The sequence below is a fragment of the Patiria miniata genome, unplaced genomic scaffold (assembly GCF_015706575.1).
Source record: "Patiria miniata isolate m_02_andy unplaced genomic scaffold, ASM1570657v1 HiC_scaffold_9, whole genome shotgun sequence".
Lineage (NCBI taxonomy): Eukaryota > Metazoa > Echinodermata > Asteroidea > Valvatida > Asterinidae > Patiria > Patiria miniata.
This window is the reverse complement of record NW_024037076.1, coordinates 9,675,297-9,695,010: the sequence shown is the minus strand read 5'-3', so window position 1 is coordinate 9,695,010 and position 19,714 is coordinate 9,675,297. Positions and strand designations below refer to the sequence as shown.

At 39.5% G+C, this 19,714-nt stretch overlaps 1 protein-coding gene and 1 long non-coding RNA gene across 2 annotated transcripts; one reads left to right on the top strand and one right to left on the bottom strand.

Annotated features, from left to right (window-relative positions):
* Nucleotides 1-317: 317 nt before the first annotated feature.
* Nucleotides 318-11,336, bottom strand: LOC119720495 (Golgi-associated plant pathogenesis-related protein 1-like). The gene is made up of 5 exons (XM_038190180.1): nucleotides 11,190-11,336; nucleotides 9,089-9,150; nucleotides 3,538-3,693; nucleotides 2,577-2,696; nucleotides 318-1,791 (listed from the first exon to the last, which is right to left on the bottom strand). The coding sequence occupies exons 2-5, from the start codon at nucleotides 9,108-9,110 to the stop codon at nucleotides 1,625-1,627; spliced, it is 465 nt and encodes a 154-aa protein (XP_038046108.1). The 5' UTR covers nucleotides 9,111-9,150; nucleotides 11,190-11,336; the 3' UTR covers nucleotides 318-1,624.
* A 24-nt stretch (nucleotides 11,337-11,360) lies between these two features.
* On the top strand, nucleotides 11,361-18,345 carry LOC119720496. The gene is made up of 3 exons (XR_005270095.1): nucleotides 11,361-11,445; nucleotides 12,656-12,747; nucleotides 17,783-18,345. It is a non-coding gene; the product is annotated as an uncharacterized LOC119720496 (long non-coding RNA).
* Nucleotides 18,346-19,714: the final 1,369 nt, after the last annotated feature.

Genomic DNA, 19,714 nt, shown 5'->3' with positions numbered 1-19,714 from the left:
TGACCATCTTTGGGTGGAATTTTCTCCAAAAAGTCGTCGGTTAATACCGGTACCCAAACAAATTGAACTGAAAATGAAAGATGACGAAATAAGCTTTAATTTAATGTGCGTCTCAAACAGCTTTGGAGAGTTGTGAGTATCTTTCCTGAATTTCGGAAGTAGGCGTATTTATCATTGGGGTCTATGGCAGTTTTTTTTTTTTACTAGTCTGTAGACGTCCAATATGGCGGGCGTGTGGGTGACCACTGACCTGTGACGTCACGTGAAATTCCTCAATAACAGGACATTGTAAAAGAAACGGAAACGACGCATGGAAATATTTTAAGAAATAATTTTTCAGCATTTCCACTTGTCTTTTTTTTCTTCACTAAAAATACAATTTGCCATGCCTGTTTATCAGCAGAAATTTACATGACTATTTTTACTCATGATAAATACACCCTGCCGAAAATTATGTATAAAACGAACATGATTTTCTTCTCAGAATATCTTCCCTAATAATTAAGCCTAATATTCATTCATAAATCTGTAAACTGCTTTTTTCTTTAAAAACAAAGCTGCTGCAAAAGGAACCAATTCTTATTCTTATTACATGCACATTGGTGAATTTTAAATCTTGAAACAAAAGCTATCTACGATTTTGGTACCAAAATTAGAAAGTGCGAAGTTTGTATTCTTAATCACAAAAAAAAAAAATATTTGAAATACATTAGAAATGGCTGCTCTTATAAAGCACACATTTTAATTCATTCCCTCATTAAAAATTCGCATGAAATATTTTACAAATTAAACACAAACTTAACAACAATATCATATTGCGTGGAAGACAGTATTTAAAAAGGCACTCTGTGGTGTCTATAAACAAGCAAAACCGAAGCGAGCAAGTGGAAAAAACTGCACAATAAAACGACTTTAAGGGGCGTGGCTTATCTAAGAGGCGGTGTAACCGACGTCGTCATTGTGAAAGTGTGAAACCACCCTATTTAAAATCCCCAAAACTAACTCGTGCATAAATTTATACTTGGTTCCTATTCAGAAAACTACTTAAAACAAATAACAAGAAATCTGTTCAAAGGCCAAATAATGAGAATCAAAATGTTTTCCCTTTTATAAGAACATTTAAAGTGTGTTCATCATAACCCATAGTTAAAAAACTGAATCGACAATTTGCAACGTCAAATATAAAGAATGTCTGGTTTCTTGATACATATACAATGGATTTAGTCAGTAAATTTACAAAGGTGCTTCATTAAAAAAATGCTAAACAATTTTATCAGCATAGCGAACTGCAGAAATGAAGACAGAGAGTGTAAAAATCACTTTTCATTTTGACTGTTAGGCTAACTTATTTCGCTGAGCAAAACTGGGCAAAACTGGAAGAGAGACTTCGAAATGTCAGCGGAGTGTCAATTTCAAAAAGCAAGAAAGTTGGTTCCCAACCAAAACGTCATTTTCCTGAATGGTTTTGACTGGTATATACCCAGACAAAAGCTCCATTCAGCAATCAAATTTTGCAAAGCAAACTTTTGCAACCATATTTCTCCATTGGTCATGGACCTTAACTAACCCATGCAATATCTAAAACGTCGCCAGTTAAAAGAAAATGATCTACACAAGAAATGTTTTACTGCTTTGGTAAGACGTTCTTTTTGAAGTCATTCGGCCGATTGGTGTTGCCTGGCGGCCGGTAGTTGATCACCACCACGTACCGCTCCGCGTTCAACATCTTGGCCTTGGCTATTCCTATTTCGGTGGTCGACTTCCAGACCATCTGGGTGAATCGTTCTGTGCCTGAAAGTGGACATGAAACGGCAGTTATGGTTATTGAAAACATGCAACAGCGTATGGGTAAGTATTAATTGTACGTTAGCTATAGACGAATCCGGCACGTCACGGGATCTCCTTCGATGGAGAAACTACTGGGCATGATATTGTACACAGCAACTGCCATGCGACGGATTATCATTTTCTGAACAATAGCTACCACAATGCTTTCGCCATTGAAGGGGGCCTTCGTGATAAAATTGATAGCGTACCGGGATTGGTCTATATGACATGGAACAGTTACTAGAATATTGAATATTGAAATAAAAATGAATGTAACTATGTGATTAAAATCGGCCATTGTTTATAATTATCAAGTGTAAGGGTCGAAACATCAGCCCCTCTAACTTTTTTGATTTGTATATTTCAGGTCAATCCAGTCAGTAAGCAGTTCGCAGCAGTTTTATTAAATATTCATTAGAAAACAAGACTTGTCAAATCAGCGCAGAGCACAGGAGATAATTATACGTGTGATCTCCACTGAGGGACAAGTAAAACAGCGATTCCTCGTAAGTACAATCTTTGTGCATCTATTATCTGTGTGCAGATTTGCATTCGTGGAACTGCTCATGCGTGCATGCGCAACCAGCATGCGCTCTTGCGCGATTTCAATTGGATCACGGGGAAAATCTCGGCACATAACACAATGCCAGTCAGCCTGGCTATAGAATATCAGTGTAGTGAGGTTAAAAATGATTTTGAAAAATAAATAATCAAATTTCCTCGAACAACTTCCCTGGAGAAATTCGTACCTTTCTGCCATCTTGGATTGTCGAAATCATAATATTCTGTTTCCTTCTCCCACAGATCGACGAGTCCTTCCCCGCTGATGTCCTCGTCTAATGTCGTTATGTGTATGTTCTCTCCAAGCACTGCATGATGTGCATGAACAAAAAATTGTAAGGTAAGATCTGTCTATACGATTTCTAGGAAAACTTCTTATTACAAATTTTCAAATGAACCACAAGGAAAACTGACTAGGTGAATTATTTACCATGTCATAAGGCCAAACAGATATGGAACTGGAGATTAGCGCAATCTTTTTTTACCCTCATAGGTACTCCTAAGTGGAAAGAGGCACTTGCAGTAAAATGTCTTGCCCGAGGCCGAGAATACATGCATCACAATTTGAAGTCAGTGCAATCTGTTTTGGTAAACTCTTGCCTAAGAACACAAATATCACAACCACTGGACTACGGTGTGCGGCAGAAAACATTTGTCAATACCCTGTACAGGGTGGTCAAAAAACAATGCAACCTCATACTTCCACTATTCAGAGGCCTACACTATTGCTATACATATGATAGGAAATTTTGTTGGAAGGAAAATGATACCAAGAACTTCCGATTCGGTACAGTAGTTTTGATTCGATCCAGCGCCATTTTCTGTGAACCAAAGTCAGGGGCTCTAATTAGGGTTATCACACACAGTGAACAAAATGATTATCTTAACCCCTGACTTTGGTTCTCAAAAATTGGCGCTGGAATCAAAACTAAAAGTTCTTGGTATCATTTTCCTTCTAACACAATTTCCTAGCCATACATATCAAAGGTTTAGGTCCCTGGATATTGGAGGTATGAGGTTGCATTTTTGGACCACCCTTTATACATGAACATTATAACAATTGCATGTACTTTTATATAAAGGATTAAAATATATTATACGTTTTTTTTATTCACGACAGTTGATAAGCACAGTTTGACTCGTACTCACACTGGTTTTCACTGTGTTGCTTGTATCCCTTCTCGGCTAAATTCTGTGCCCAGTTAGAGGCTTGTGTTGCCACATCATCTGCCCATTTTAGGGGCGGGGCGCCGTAATCTTTGCGGAGCCGGTTGTGGGCGTCCAAGCACGACTCTTTAAACTCCTCTGAGAAGAAAAAACAATGGTGAGTTTTTACAAGTATTCCCTTGTGAATTATCATCACCGTGGTTCTACAATTTTTGCACAATTCATTCTACTTTTCATGCTTTCTTGTTCATGCTTTATGTACACAAAATGGCAGATTCTACTTAGTTGTATCGCACTAGTTAACGCAGTGCGTTTATCTTCAACCATATGAAGGCAGCACTTAGAAGGAAGGAGAAGAAGAAGAAGATCCATGCAGGGCGATTCTCAGTATGACTTATTGGATAATTGAGGCTCCTTCCTGGTAGGGGGCATTCGGCTCATGTAGGACAAACATGATTAAAATGATAGATGTTCATTTATCAGATGAGATAATGATGATGACGATCGATAATGTTGATAGAGTAAATGAACATGACGCCTCAATAAGGCCAAAAAAAAGTCTCCGGTTTCTGGTATGGAGCTTGCCCAAAAAGTGGTGCGGCGACGCAGCTTTTTTTGTTTTACCTGTTTTTTTTTTTGCTTCAAATGTCGGCGGATGACTGCAAAATGGTGCCCGACTAAACTTAGTGCAAATATATGGGAGTCCAGAGAGGCCACATAAAGCTTGTTCTCGATCATAACCCCATCTAAAAACACGTTAAAATTGTGCAGCAGCAGGATTCCAGTCAAACCAGTGAGTTTGGTGGTTTTGAGACATCATCTTTCATTGAAAAAAAAAACAACGTTTTCATTTTGCCGACGCGCATGGCTACGGCGACGCGCGCGCATACCAGAAACCGGAGACTTATTTTGTTTTGGCCTAACCACGTTGTTCAATCAACGTAAATTGGAACTGTGGAGTAATATAAAGAAGGCCTAGAGAAATGTCAGTTTTTCATTTTGTTCGGTCAAAAGCAGGTAGTGTTACATTAATCAGTAGGCTGTAATAATGCAACAACCCTCAAGTTAGTTGCTTAGCCAGTCTTTTAGTCGCATGAAATTTCTAACGCGCTCGTTATAACATATCAGATGTGATTTCTACAATGGCCTTCATGAAATCGAACCCGACTTAATCCGAAACTTAACCCAAGAATGCAAGCAAACATATCAAGTCCCTGTATACAATGTTCCTGCAGAATTCTCTTAATCACGCGTTCAACTGGTTCAAGTGCATGTCAAGGCGAAGGCACAGCATGCGGCACGTCCAATAAGTTTCCATATTGGCCCTATACGTATAGTTCTACAGACTTTCTAACTACATATCTGTGAGGGGGGGGGGGGGTAATGTGAATCGTATTTCTAATTTGACCAGCCCCGTCCCGGGGAACTTTCTGATTTATGCGGCTGCGCGCAGGCACCGTTGTCAAGGAAACTCACGCCCTCTGTACGAGCGTCTACACGTGAGGTCGGTGTTTCTGTTAATGCTTCAAACATGGCCGGTCCAACTGCTATCGAAGTGGGTTTTGAAATTTGTAAAACCTTTTTCATCCAGAGAGTGAAATTGTCCTTATCATGTTCAGAAACCCCGTCGTCCTTTTCAATGGTCGAGTTTGTTAATATAATACGTCCTAGATAAACAGTAAATGAAGATCAAACAACAGAATTCACGTATTACATCAAAACTAAAAAAATCTGTATATAATATTCTGAGAAGTTGGTATGGCGGTCTTTTTCCCCAGATATTCTAATAATATTGTGTGCATTTTATATTATTGTCCCTCAATCCTCCACAGATAAGTAATCAGACTCCGTAGAATACAAAATTGAAAAATTTGTACGCTCAACAACAACAAAAACCAGATAAAAATACTATTTTTAGGCAATGTTATTTCCCAACATTATTATCAAAATAGCTCAATTCTTGGTCAACTCGATTGGGTAAACATTGACCAACGTTTGAAAAGAATTGCCCAGGAGTATATTAGGCAGGCTGTATGTTTGCTAACATTGGTCAAAATACCAACCAATTTGTCGTTTGTTTTCCCCGCTGTAGGCCAATGACAGAATATCTTCCAAATATCTTAACAATTTTGTGCAAGATATAATGGTTCCCAAAAAAATGTTTGCCAGACCGTCCCTGAACCCCATCTCCCTAAAAATGAACAAAATTGGGGGGAAAAAATCCTCGACAGAAGGGGTGAAGAACCCAAGTTGTAAACATGGGGTCTGGACTGAGAAACGTTGACCCGACCCCCATAAAACAAACTCTCAAACAGCAAATAGTTGTTACCGACTATAAACTCGGTTAGTAATGACATATAACAGTTTACACACCGTTTATAAATCGACCGAATAAATTGTGTTTCTCTGGCCCGTTTCACAGATGTCAGCCCCAAGACTTAAATCCTGAACTTCAATGGTTACGGTTTCAAAGGGGTAATAGTAATTTCATGATTTCTGGCAAAGTGTTCCGAAAGCACCATTCTTTCAAATATTGTACTTGTCCGTGTTTAAAAAAATCTATCAAATCAAATTACATCTTGACGTTCTCTCCTTCCTGCTTTAGTTATTCTCTTCCTTAAATCGTTCGGGTTCTCGGTAAACGAGAATTTCGTGACTGGTTCGATCAAGAAGGTTCTTAAAAAACGGAACCAAACGAGATTATGATATGTTCTAAATATTGTGCAAAGCAGTCTGCTTTCCAAAGCACGACATGAAATTTGGTGGCACACTAACAAGGCAGTCAAATCCGACCGTCATTGATGTGCCAAGCTCCCTCGGGACAAAAATCGTCCAGTATTACATCCCTCTCGTTCCTCGTAGAAATCATGAAGATATAAGGCTAAATTGCTACGGAGCCAGTGTTTTCCTCCAATCTTTGTATTCTACATGCAAGCCTGCTCCAATATCCGCAATATCGATGCGATTAAAATACAGCCGCACACGTTCAGCCACAAAGTCAATTGTACAAATAATATTTATGCTGGTTAATGTCATCTTTCAAAAACAAATATGTCATCCTTAGATTGTTATTCTTTAAAAACAAATAGCATACACGCAGACAACTTACACATGTCAACTAACATCTCAACGTATGACAGATGTGTGTTGACATTAACGATGTCGAATGTCTCTCTTAATGCAAACTACCCCCAAGAATGTGCCTTTAAAGCTAGGTCCGTAGTTTTTTTACGCAATTCTTGAAAACTTCACCTTTGTGCCCCATATATCTATATTTTCAATTATCGTTTTGCCATTTTCAACGGTGTTTTGGTGCCTTTTATTTTCTTTATTTCTTTTTTGCTAAAGCGACTTTCCTTGTTCATGAGCAAATTAAGTGTGATGTTGTTTCAGGCAGAAAGCTCAAAGTTACAACTAGTTTCAGCACTTAAAGTTGCCAGAATTTTGAATATTTCGGTGTCGTAGTTTTTCTTGTCTTTAGTGATTCGTTGTTGTGTCAGTACGTGGTAGTAAGCCAGTGAGCAACCTTTTCTCACAAATGTTCTCAGTGAACAAATATTTGGGTTCAAATTTGTAACAGAAACACCTGAAATAAACGGTGTCTTCCTGAAGTGACATCACAGCAACAGCGCCCTCAGTTGTCCGGAAAACCATGGCAAATTGTGAATGTTAAAAGAAATGCACTTTTCCATTAAAGTAACCAAACAGAGCTGTCAAATAGTTTCATACACTTCAGAGGATTAGAAAGTTGCACAAAATGTGTTCCTAAGAAAATGTTCACTTCATTAGGCCCTTTAAGCTCGCATTGCGTTTACGTATGGAATTCCGTAAAACCAGGTTAACCATAAAATTTCCAGACATTTCCAGACATTCAAAAAATGACATCCGATCGCCGAGAAAGAGTTTAGTAACTATTCGGTTACTAAAGCTCTGGAAAGTGTTTTAACAGATGGAAGATGGAAATATAGGGTTACCTTGTTCCGCTGAAAGATGAAATCAATTCAAGGACATTTTTTTTTCCTTTCATGGTTTGTTGTGGGAGATGTGTTCACATAAAATTGATGGTTGCCTATTTTTCTTGTATATAATTTGCAGCTTTTACAGGACGATAAAGATCACACTATAACAGAACTGATTTTTTTTGCAACGGATATTGACTGCATCTTATTGTTCGGTAAGGAAGCTAAAAGGGCCATGTAAGAGCCATTTTGATTTCCCAGTTTTTGATTTCGACATAAAAGTGGTCGAGTAGGCCTATATCTTTGATTATGATAGATATAGCAGATATAATAAAAAAGAAAAAAAAAGAAAAAGAAGTACAGACAGAATATTCATGGCTTTGCAGTTTAATGTGTCTATTATCTCGGGATTATATTACCTTCATGAATATATACAATGTCAGCGAGTGCTTCTAGTAATATCTGAATGTAAAAGGAAGTATCGGTCTCTTGGTACAAAGTGCTTTTGTAGAAACAGTCCAGAAAATAATCTGGACGAATAGGCCTATTTCACACCGTGATAAGGAAATAGATAGTTAATTGTTTCATTGGCATATGATATAATAGCGAAGACGACAGGGTGGACATAAAATTGGTGAAATATTGCAATATTGCAATATTTGCTATTGGTTGGGCACTGTATTTGATACGTCGAACACTGTCGATCAAAATGCTCATCAATCAAGCACGTACTTAATTGTACATGGTTGCTGTCGACATGTTGTCAACGAAACAAACCTAATGCATTTGGGTGCTCACAGTTAATGATCAAACCTCAAAAATACGCTTGCCGTCGACTGTCGTCCAATAAAAGGTGTACTATATCACACACTGACATGTAGTATAGGGTGAGTAAAAAAAAACGAAATTCAAATGTTAGAACTATTGTTTAAGTGAAGTTCTGCATGTATAGCACTTTCAAAATCTAGGATAGGAAAGCCCGATTCATAAGCTTTCATTTAATACAAGAATCATTCAAATCACTCATGTACTTTTTAAGTTACGGAATTTAAAAAACAACAACCGTTTTGAAGTTCTGTCCACGTTTCACACAAAAAAATGTGCGTTCTTTCAGCAAAACGAAAACAAATCACATGGGGGAACTTCACTAAAACAATAATCCTGACATTTGGGTTTCTTTTTTTTTTAGACTCACAATGTAAAGGCCGATTTATATTCGACTATTGAGTTGAATATGGCTGAGCATGAATTCCTTCCTCCATGGGTTGAGCATGTGAATTATTTTGCTCCTGATTGACATATAGTTGAACACAGTGGAACTACCAAACTTGCTCTGACAACATTAACACACAATGGTACATGAAAATATATATCTTTATAACCTGTTACTAACCAACGTACACGATGCAGCTGTGTTATTACATTTGGAACAACACTTCCGACTAAATAAAATACATGTAGCCATGAATGTTATTAACATGCATGGTTGGCTATGCACATTAATGTGTGATGGCTATGCACATGTACATGAATTTGTAATGGCAGAGAACACTCACTGTGTCATATTTACTCACCAATGAGACTGTCTTCCGGCATGGTGAAGAATTAGCACCACTCGAGCAAATCCTCAAAAAGCCTACGATAAAACAAAATTGTTTCCTATGATGAGAACTGTACTAAACTATATATTTCGTCTGTATATAGTTTGGATGCCAACAAGATGCAGTTCAATCGATTTACATTTAACGACCGCTGTATACTAGTATTTCGCATTCACTGCGGGCTCCGCATTATCATAGTCTGGCGTACGGTTAAGCCCAACTGACTTTTTCCCATTCAGTGAATTGAATTACAAGCTACATAGGTATAAAGGTCGTCAAGTCCAAAGACTGAAGGCTGTACAAAGCAGGCAGAGAAACGCTCCACTGGCTCTGTTTGCAAAAAAGCGCCCGGGTAAATAGTGGAAGCGGTCTGCCGATTGCACAATGTTCACTTGTCAGATAGGGGTTTGCATTACACGGGAATTATGATGTGCTGTTGAGTGTTAAAACAATTTTGTAAGGCAGCAACTTCATTACTTCAAAGTAATCATACTGCATTATTATTAAGCTTCTTGTCTGGATAGATCGATGTCAAGTATCGATCAGTGGCCAAGCTAAAAATTGATAAATTCCCCCTCCCCTAATCGGGACCCACCCCTCCCGGCTAGCCGGCTCAGCATCGAGGACTTTCCTTCCTCCATGATTGAAAAGAGGCAAAAATGAGCTTTTAGTTGGTCCCAGAGTCCGAGAGGGCCAGCCTTAAGTATCTTCTTTCGGACTGACTGTCGCTTGCAAGTAACTTAAGACTTGCTCGGGCCTCTCGTTCAAGTTGGCCCATCAACTTTGAAAGTTCGACCCTAATGACAACCCTTGACCCAAATGGTCCGTGCTTAGACCATAGAGCTAGACCAAATTGGTCTGGGACCATGCCTTCCAATTCCTACCTCTATGCTATACGCGTGCCTATAGTGTGACCCATTGAGTGCTCCCTCCAGATAATGATGCCACTTCTCCCACCTGTAAATTGCACCCCAGTAACGTCTCTTGTGTCATAGTGTCAACTACACATCCCCTCCGGATTGAAGTGAAGCCCCTAAAAAGGTTGAATAATGAAACAGTCCGAAACACCTGAGCCGGTCATGCAGTGCACGTCACACGTGAACGTGTGAATCGGACGGTTGGCTGGAAGCGTGTTTGCATTCCGCACTTCTCTGTTTACTCATACCCCAGTGTATTCTTACACTACCGTTGTACACGTCATAACACCAACACGTTTGTCCTTTGAAAAGCAAATTTTACTCCAGTTTATTCAAAAGGGGCATTGTTAGCGGTCTATTGAGTCCCAATATAATGCTAGGTAACCCGGCAGCATGACGAAATGTCAATAGACCGGGGAAGACAGGAAAGAATGAAGTTTTTAGACCCCATTTGTTAAATGTGTTCAAACTTTATGGGGACTTTGATCTGCCAGTGTTTAAATTAGACAACATTTTTCAGACCCGTTTCTTTTTGGTTTTAGTTGATAGGCCTGTTTTATAATGGGTGGCCATCCTTGTGAAATTCTTGTGACAACGTGGCCCAGTATTTGAAAGGTTTCCTCTTCCTTGCTCTATGTCTTAGATTGTTTTTTTTTCCCACAAAGTTTGCTTCGAAACTTTGTAGTTCCACATGCCACATGTGCCCTGCAGATTTCTACATAGTGGTCTGGCGCCCTCAATCTGATCTCACCAAAACCCTGCACCGAACATGTGGATGCCCGATTGAGTTGAAAAGCAAGTCAAACAAAACAAGTTAAAACCTATCATTGAGATCTTCTGGAATAATCTGTCAACATACACCAAATAAATATGATTGGCATATTCTGTGCTCGCTGGAAATAACGCGTGGGTGTTGAGGTTTAACTGCAACAACCTGAACGCGACAAGATGCACACTTAACTAAACAGTGGATTTATATGCAGTGAACTAGACGATGATGATTGCATACATGATGCCCCATTACACTGATGACCAGTACTAGATAACTGCATTATACCTGAACGATGACAGTTATCGTGAATATTGACATGCTTTGACCATGTCCGTCAACCTGCATCCATGTTCACACCTCAATGTATTAATTTAAGCATACTTACTGTACTGTGTTTGCTAGATGTCTTGCCATGCGGTGGATACTGCTTGGACGTCTCTAATGTTCATCACTGCAACGCGTATTGAATACAACGGCAATTCCCGATCTATCATCGACGAATTGGTACACAACAGCGGTACACAATAATGCAGCCTTTCAGGCCTGCCAAGTGCTCTTTTCATATGTAAAAAGCCGTTTGTGTAACCGCCTTGGGAATCTGCCAAGATAATGCGTGGCCATCTTCTGTGAGGTCACCCAAGGTCAGTTTTTGCTCTGCTCTCTTTGGCAAAACTTGATGGGCGAAATAAAAATGATGTGATTGAAATTAAGTTGTACCATGGAGGTAGGAATTCCTACCTCCATGGTTGTACTGCACTAGTGAAGGCGATGAAGTTGCACGAGCGAGATTTATTAATTGTAGGGAATAAATACTGTCCAGGCCGTGAGATTGGTCAGGATTTTATGAGGTTTTAGTCAGAATTGTTTTCCTGGTTATTTTTTGTTTTCAGGAGATTTGTAGGGATTTTTTTCCTATTTCAGGATTTTTTTGTCAGGATTTAGTTCCTGTTCTCATTTTTTAAAGAAATCTTTTGAAATCTGGAATACCTGAGATTTTACCATAAAGATGTGTTTTTGTTTTACATCTAAAGGTTTACACAGAACAAAAAAAAAGTGTTTTTTAAAAGGTGAATAGTTTCTTAGGAACATATTTTGTGTGTAACTTTCTATTCCTCTTCAATGTATGAAAAATATTTGACATCGCTTTTGGGTTAATTTATTGAAACGTGCTTTTCTTTAAACATTTACAATATTTGTCATGCTTTTACGGACAACTAAGGGCGATGTTGCTGTGATGTCATTTCAGGAAGACACTGTTTAGTTTTGTGGTTTTCTGTTCCAATTGTGGACTAAAAAGAAATGCTTATTAAAATATTTATGAGAAAAGTTTGCTCGCTTGCTATACTGCCATGTACAGACACAACAACGAATCACCAAAGAAAAGAAAATTTACAACAGCGAAATATCCAAAATTCTGGCAACTTTTGGTGCTGAAATAGCTGTAACATTGAAGTTTCTGCCTGTGAATGATATCACACACTTGCTCATGAATAAAGAAATTTGTGTTAGCATGAAAACCAAAAAGGCATCAAAACACCCTTGAAAATGGCACAAAAAAATTAATAAAAATAGGGTTAAATGGGACACAAAAGTGCAATTCCAAGGATTGCGTTACAAAAGATACATTGCATGGGCCCTTTAAGGGTGCCTTTAAAGGCAAATTCATACAAACATACTACTGCTCTGGGGCCCTGCCCATACCCTCTGCCAATTATTTCGTGGATTTTTCATTTCCTCCCAAGCTCACCACTGAATGCAGCGTGAACATAAGTATCTTGTTTATTCAAACCACATGCCAGGTACAGATCGAGCCCCTTGAGTATAACACACCATTTTTGTTTTATGTTGCAGTCAGTATTGTTTCAGCTGCCCACTCTGATAGAATGGTTTCTATGACCATGTATAGTGCATGGTGGACAACATGAGGGCGCTATAACAATAAGGTATGTGATCTAATAAAGTGTTTTCGTCACTATTCTGGTTCCCTCCAACCTCGTTCCCATACATTCAACCTGGAGACGGAGCAGCTATTGTAGTGTACTGCATGCTCGACGCTACGGGGACGAGGGTGCGTTTCCTCAAAAGTTCACTTAAAAAGTGTAGCACGCATCCAGCGGCTTTCGAAGTCGATGCATGCGCATGACGTCACACGTAATGTTTTCATTTTTAGTGTAGACCATGTGACACAATTATGGTCATATGATGGAAACTTATAGCAAACCATTCTCTTTCTCACTGCATGCTCACGTAGGCTTCTATCTCTTGAAATGTGAATGTTTTAAAGTTGTTGACATCTTGAACTGAGGGAAGATACAACATTTGCAAACATCACAAAACGAAAAGATCAAATTATCACGAAATACTTTACTGGTTTGTTTGGGGGTGACAGTCTAAAGCATCCTGTAAAATCGTGGCTCCCGATGTGCTGCCATTTTCAAGAGAAAATTGTATTTTTCCAACGCTGGTCGACCGACCATCGTTCGAGAAAACTGGCTTTTTTTCTCAAAAACTGCTCATAATTTTTCATAATTACATTGTAGTTATTCCGCGTTACTTTGCAACCTGTGAAGGAGTACAAGCCTGCTAGCTAGACTGATTCTCTGACCTTACAATTCCCCAAAGTCTATTGCTCCGTTTCATCTTCGTGGGGTCAGGGAACCAGACTACAAGAACATGATTGCTTTTTGGGTTTTTTTCCAGCACATACAAGCCCAAAACGTGAAACAAGTCATTTCAGCAATATTTTCTATAACATATTAATCCTCCAAATCCATTTATTCAGAAAATTGCAGCAAAAGCAAACGTTGTACATTCCCTTTAAAATGTGGGCCAACCAACTTGCAAATGTGCTTAAATGTTCGGGTTGTCCGGCAACCTCGTCCCCAGTGCTTACTTTATTTCCAACGTTGTTTTCAATAGTAAACCCTGGATAGGAAGCTTCCTATTGGCTAGAAATAGATTTATATCGTGTACTTGGTGTTGTTATTCACAACGTGCAGTACGTGTTTTCGCGATCATTCGTCCACGCCTTCTCGAAAATATTCATTTCCTTTCCAGTTTGTTAATATTAATATGAAATGTGATACTGCATGTTGTCTCGTTAAGATCGTAACAGTTTAATTAAAATGAAATCATGTTTTCGTAACTCACGCCATGCTCGCGCTGCGACGAATTGATTCTGTTTTTACCCCAGACACCGCATACAAAAACAAACGCAAATGTAACGCACAGGTAGGCACCAGACTACCCCTAATTTGCATACGTGTTCAAAAATCTTGCACATGCAAATGATCCAATACCAGGGTGAGAGAGCAGGTAGTGGTGGGCGCGTACTGCTCGACACCCTGGGGACGAAGTTGGTTGTCCGGCGGTTGCCTGTCAGCATGACGTCACAGGGCACATGGTCTATATTGATTGCGTTAAGATTTTTTCTCAAATTAAGGACACTGTTGACTGAAACTAAGAAATATGACGCCTCTATTTCGTGGATAAGTGATGTTAATAACTGCGTAAAAACTAAAATGTAATTGTAGGCATAGGCAAGTCTGTTTGAGAACATGATGAGAGTTGGCGGATTAGACAATACCATAATACATAATTAATTTTGAAAAATGGGCAAACATTGCAAATAATATCAAAATCGTCTGACGACCTGGTGCATGTGTTAAGACAGTTATTTGGGGTTTCAGTTGAAGGGATATAAAATTACGAAGCAAAAATAGGTGGCTGTCTCTAAAATGAGTTAACCAAAGGAGTTACCGATATTATAGAAGAGACCATCTCATGCCAAGCTCATGTGGTTAACCAGTGCTGATATGCAGTTGACTTGAGTAGGTAAAATTTGACTCAAGTTCCATCTTTTGCTATTTCCTTGCACGGTGACTTGGGAAAACGACAAAAAGTCGGCTTAAGTGATGCCTTGGGCGCCCAACTCTCTGCGTCATGCATTGTATAGCAAGAAAATACTCGCATGCATGCGCAATGGTCACATTCTTGAACTCTATGCTATTGTAACCTTTTTTTCCAAACACCCTGCAAGTTCGCCCCTGGGCACAGAAGTTGGTCAGATTTTATTCCAAGTAAAGCCCTATGCCCTTGGTACCAGTTCATTGGCAGAACCCGATATCCCATTCCAGTCCTTTGTGTAATACGCCCGTAGTAATTTGTCACGTGAAAACCGCGGCCTATCACTTTCAGCCCAAGAATAACACCGCACTCGTTCCCTATTATTGCATCACGTCTCCTCAGAGGGCGTCGGTGAGAAAGTTGTGTTTTCACAGAATCGCGGAAGATGGGCCGCGGTTCCGGGGCAGCGGGTGGCCGGCTTTCCCTCCCCGGGAACAAAAACCCTCAGAAGCTGGGGGAGTATAGCTTTATTGATTCGGTGGGCCGAGTGCCGTTCCACGGAACTCTTTCTTTGATCCACTTCCCCCCTTCAACTAGGATCTTATAAATTGAGAAATTGGCCTTCAGAAAGCCAGTGAGACAGACAAGGTCGTATTACATTTTCAACAATATTTCATCCTCTGAGAGGTGTCATTCATGCAGTGTCTTTCCACCCACCCCTGCTTTGCAGTCACCGCACGCCTCACCTTCACGTCCACATACAAAGAAAAATTGATTATCTAATGTTGAAACAAGATATAACGAAACCGATATTATATAGCAAACCCAATGTCCCGCGCTGTAAAATGAATACGTAAAGTATTTGTACAACTGGGTTTTTTTTGGCTTGAGTATTATTTAACAAGCGTTCAATACTTCTTTCAGTATTTGTTTTAAAGTTTCAACTGCATGCTGTGAAGTCAGGAGAATTGTCAGAAGATTACAGCTTCATATTCTGTTTAATTAAAGTCAATTCAATTTTTTTTCATAATGCTGGCGATATAAAAGTGCAAAACAAGTTTAAACAAATCATAATGTTCAATTTAAAGGGAGGTCGTTGATTCAAATCCCGCTCTAGTCAATTTCAAATATAATCTTACACCAACATAAAACATAATCAACTTGAGAAATGAACAATTGAGAGCCATGTTGAAGGCTGATAATACACTTTGAAAAAAAATATCAAACGCCAGACATTTGGTTTTTTTTTAATCGCACGCTGGGACTGAAGAGCAGATGCAATTTCAAAACGCGTGCATCCTGCGAAGGCCGGCAATCAATTTAGTGCACCTGCAGTGAGTGCAAGTCTTTGCGACAACCTTGAAAATGTGTATTTCAAAACAGAAAACATCTTTAAGATGTCTGCCCCTTTTGTCTTTGTTTTTTTGTCTAATAAGGCACCATAACTCTGCATAAAATTTAAACACCCATCTAAAGCCTGGTTACCCCTCATCTCTTAATTATTCAACAAAAAATGCGGAGCAATATTATGGGAAGATCTATGGTCAGGGTTTATAGTTTCTCGTAGAAACAACACAACATAAAAACACAAACAGCGTCATCTGGTTAGAATGTGACCAGGGTCAACTCGTGCCCACGGGATTCACATGCATTGGTAGTGACGGTAATCACCCAAAATGTTTTGCCCATACACTTCACCAACATTTTGTGAAAGAGCCTGCCGGATACCAGCGATCTTGAAAATGGTGAATATATTATCATAGGCCGTTACATGGATACCACCGTCTTAATACGTGATAATAATAAATTAATAATACTAATAATAATACCGGGCACGTGGTTACTTGAGGGTTATTTTGCTCAGGATTCAATGGCATGGTGGGACGTATTTTCAGTGAAAAGCACCCCCTCAGCTTACCACGTGACCACAAAGATTGCCATGCACCAGAGTGTCATTGTCGAGAGCAAAAGATCGAAGACTTAACTATCTCTACAACTTGCATATAACCCTTTTTGTGATATGGTGGACACAATAATTAGAGTGCTATTTGGAGTGCACACACTCTTTTATGGTTGCAGGCCGATAAATGGGCTCAAAATTGCCTACACCGGTCAAATCACGATTTGCATGCTCTCCAATTGTCTGCTATTGGAGTATTTTGTGGGCCATGAACTCGAGGGTTCGTAAAACAGAGGGGTGGAAGCCGGGAACAGGACTGCGAGCTTTGATTTCTGTGAAATTTGGATGAAAATAAGCCCTAAATTGCTCTATTTTGCAATGGAGGGTACAATTATGCTTCCTTTTTTCAAAATGGCGATGGGCTTCACAGGACTACTTTTAGGGGTGATCACATTTGGATGGAAATTTCTCCCAAAATTCATCAGTTTACCCCCCAGAATTGGACAGAAAATGACAGATGATGAAATAAGCTTTAATTTGATGTGTGTCTCAAACACCTTGGAGAGTTGTGAGTATTTTTCCTGATTTTTTGGAAGTGGGGTATTTATCACAGGAGTCTATTGCAGTTTATTTACTAGTCTGCAACCTTTAAACCGAACTTTACCCTATTTAAATAGCGCCCTCTGATTGTGTCCGCCATATGCCTAAACTGCTAGTAGGTCGCAGCAATGCACGGATCAGATATACAATAAGGCGACCACCACAAGTACCTCTGTCAGATAATAACATTAAGTGATGCACTGAGATGAATGTTGCTTTTATCCAGTGATAAATGCGAAGGCAAAAGGTTCTGAAGGATTGCTTTGTGTTTGCCGAACCCTTCAAGGTTGACGTTCAAAATTTGGGACACAGCTCGAGCAATTTGTGCAGGGATAAAAGCTCTGCCTGCTTAACCGAGTTAGCGAGCCTAACAACTCAGTACAGTTCCTGGCGGTCACATCAATGCATTTCTGAGTTAAGAAGGGGGAATGTTACTCCATTTATTCGGCTGTAGCTCTATTCATCAAAGGAATTTTACTCGCCGCAGAAAACCTTTAGATGCATGCATGCTCTGAATACATATTTGCCATGCCCACATACGAAGCCGGGTTGTGCTGTAGAATGAACTCCTTGCCGCAAGTGTGTGCGCCAGTGGTTCTTTAAATGCAGCATTTGTTTTTCTTTATTTCTAGAGATGTACACTGTGCAAGAGCGCAGAACAGGGAAGAACGAACACACACTGCAAATACTAAAGTCAAGGCTGCATGCCTTGCGATACCGTCAAGGTGAACCACCCTCACACAGTTGAACGGAGCTTCTGACCTAGACCTACAGTAGCCGCGGCATCACTGACAAAAGCACTCCATACAGGCGACGAAGTGACCGTGAAAGTGAAGGATCATTTTCAGAATCACATACAAAAGGTGTTTCCAACCATATTCCAGCCACTTCCGCGGAGCCACTGAATGAGTATAGTGCGACATACAGTGTCATGTACAGATGTGGGAATGTCGTAGGAAACAACGGCACGTACTGAGTCTAATGACTCGAGATTTGAACACATTGGCTGATACAGTTGTATCGACAGTGGGAATTCCCGTTGTGGCAGTACTTCGTCGCACTTTGGTCACGAAAGCTGGATTCATGATTTGCTGCCTGTAGTCGCAATGGGACTTCTACATGAATCAAGGAGTTGCCTAGATCTAAATACGGGTGCACAAACAACCTGAAGAGCTGCTGGCAACAAGTTGAGTAGGTGAGAACCATTTACACATTTTGAAACCTTTTTAGCTGAATATAGTTTCTCCACGTTATTTATTAATTGTTGACTGGTGTGATGTGTTCAAAACGTCATATCCCAAAAGTTACGAAAACAAACAGCAGTAAACACTGAATCATGACAATCGAACGTCAACTCACATGCATGTCGCGTGCTCGAAACAACTGATCGGGATCGTCTGTAAATTCGCTGCGTTTTACGTGTGAAACGCGTTCGTACGCGTATGCATACGTACCGTACGCACAAAGTCATAGCACACTCCCTATTGGATATCACGTACGTGATATCCCACAGCGAGTGTACCGTGAGTTTTTATAAACTGAACACGTGATCGTTCTAGGCCAATGAAAATTCAGTATTCAAGACAGAGGTATGACAATATGTAATGTAGTTGTATGGACAATCAACAACGGGATCAAATTTCTTTCGTAACTGATATGATATGATGTGGTATAATTTGATATGATATGCCATTTGTGCCCATGGTATGACATCTGACCGCAGGGCACTTTTGAGTTAAAATAGAGGCCAGCTAGCAATTCCGTTATTTGAATTGATTATTCCGTATAATTATAAACAGTGATGCGAAATAGTCTGTTTTACGAGTATGTAACCTCGGTTTGGTTCCTAGATTATTCTGCGCAAAAGAGCGAATAGGATCGTCAAGGGACTCGACGTGTCGAGTTACAATATGAAAACAATAACGATTTTTTTTTCTCAGTGGGATGATAGATCAGCGTATTGAAACTAACGGACAATCATTTACTACTTGTGCAGACGTCTTCAACTATACTTGACAAAACGAGCTTGCCAGGCTGGTCGTCTGGCCAGCTCTAATCTGATATACCAGCGGGCGACGTTATAACTCGTACGATTGAAATCATACACGTCACATTAATATATAACATGTCTTAGAGATAGATATCACATACGATTATGAAATGTGGTGTCATTTCGTGAGATGATAGTTATCATGTTTGGCTGTACATCGCATCACGTGATATATCATTATTTTGATACATTTCATATGAGGCCTATTTTCAAGATTATATATCATGATACATTGTATATACATCGCATATGTAATGATATATATCATCATATTTGATAATTATTTACCATGGCATGATGAGGTATCGCGAGGTGTCTCAATTTCTTGCAGATTTTGTTTACTGTGATGTCACTCTGATTAAAACTACTCGTATAGGTTCGCGTAGAACATGTAGATATAGACATACTTGTGGAGTTTCGCAATGAATGTTTCCCAAATGGTCAGTTTATGAAGTCTCAAAAGGACAAGATATTCCTGTGTGATTGAAGCTATTAACATTGAAGACCCAAAAAA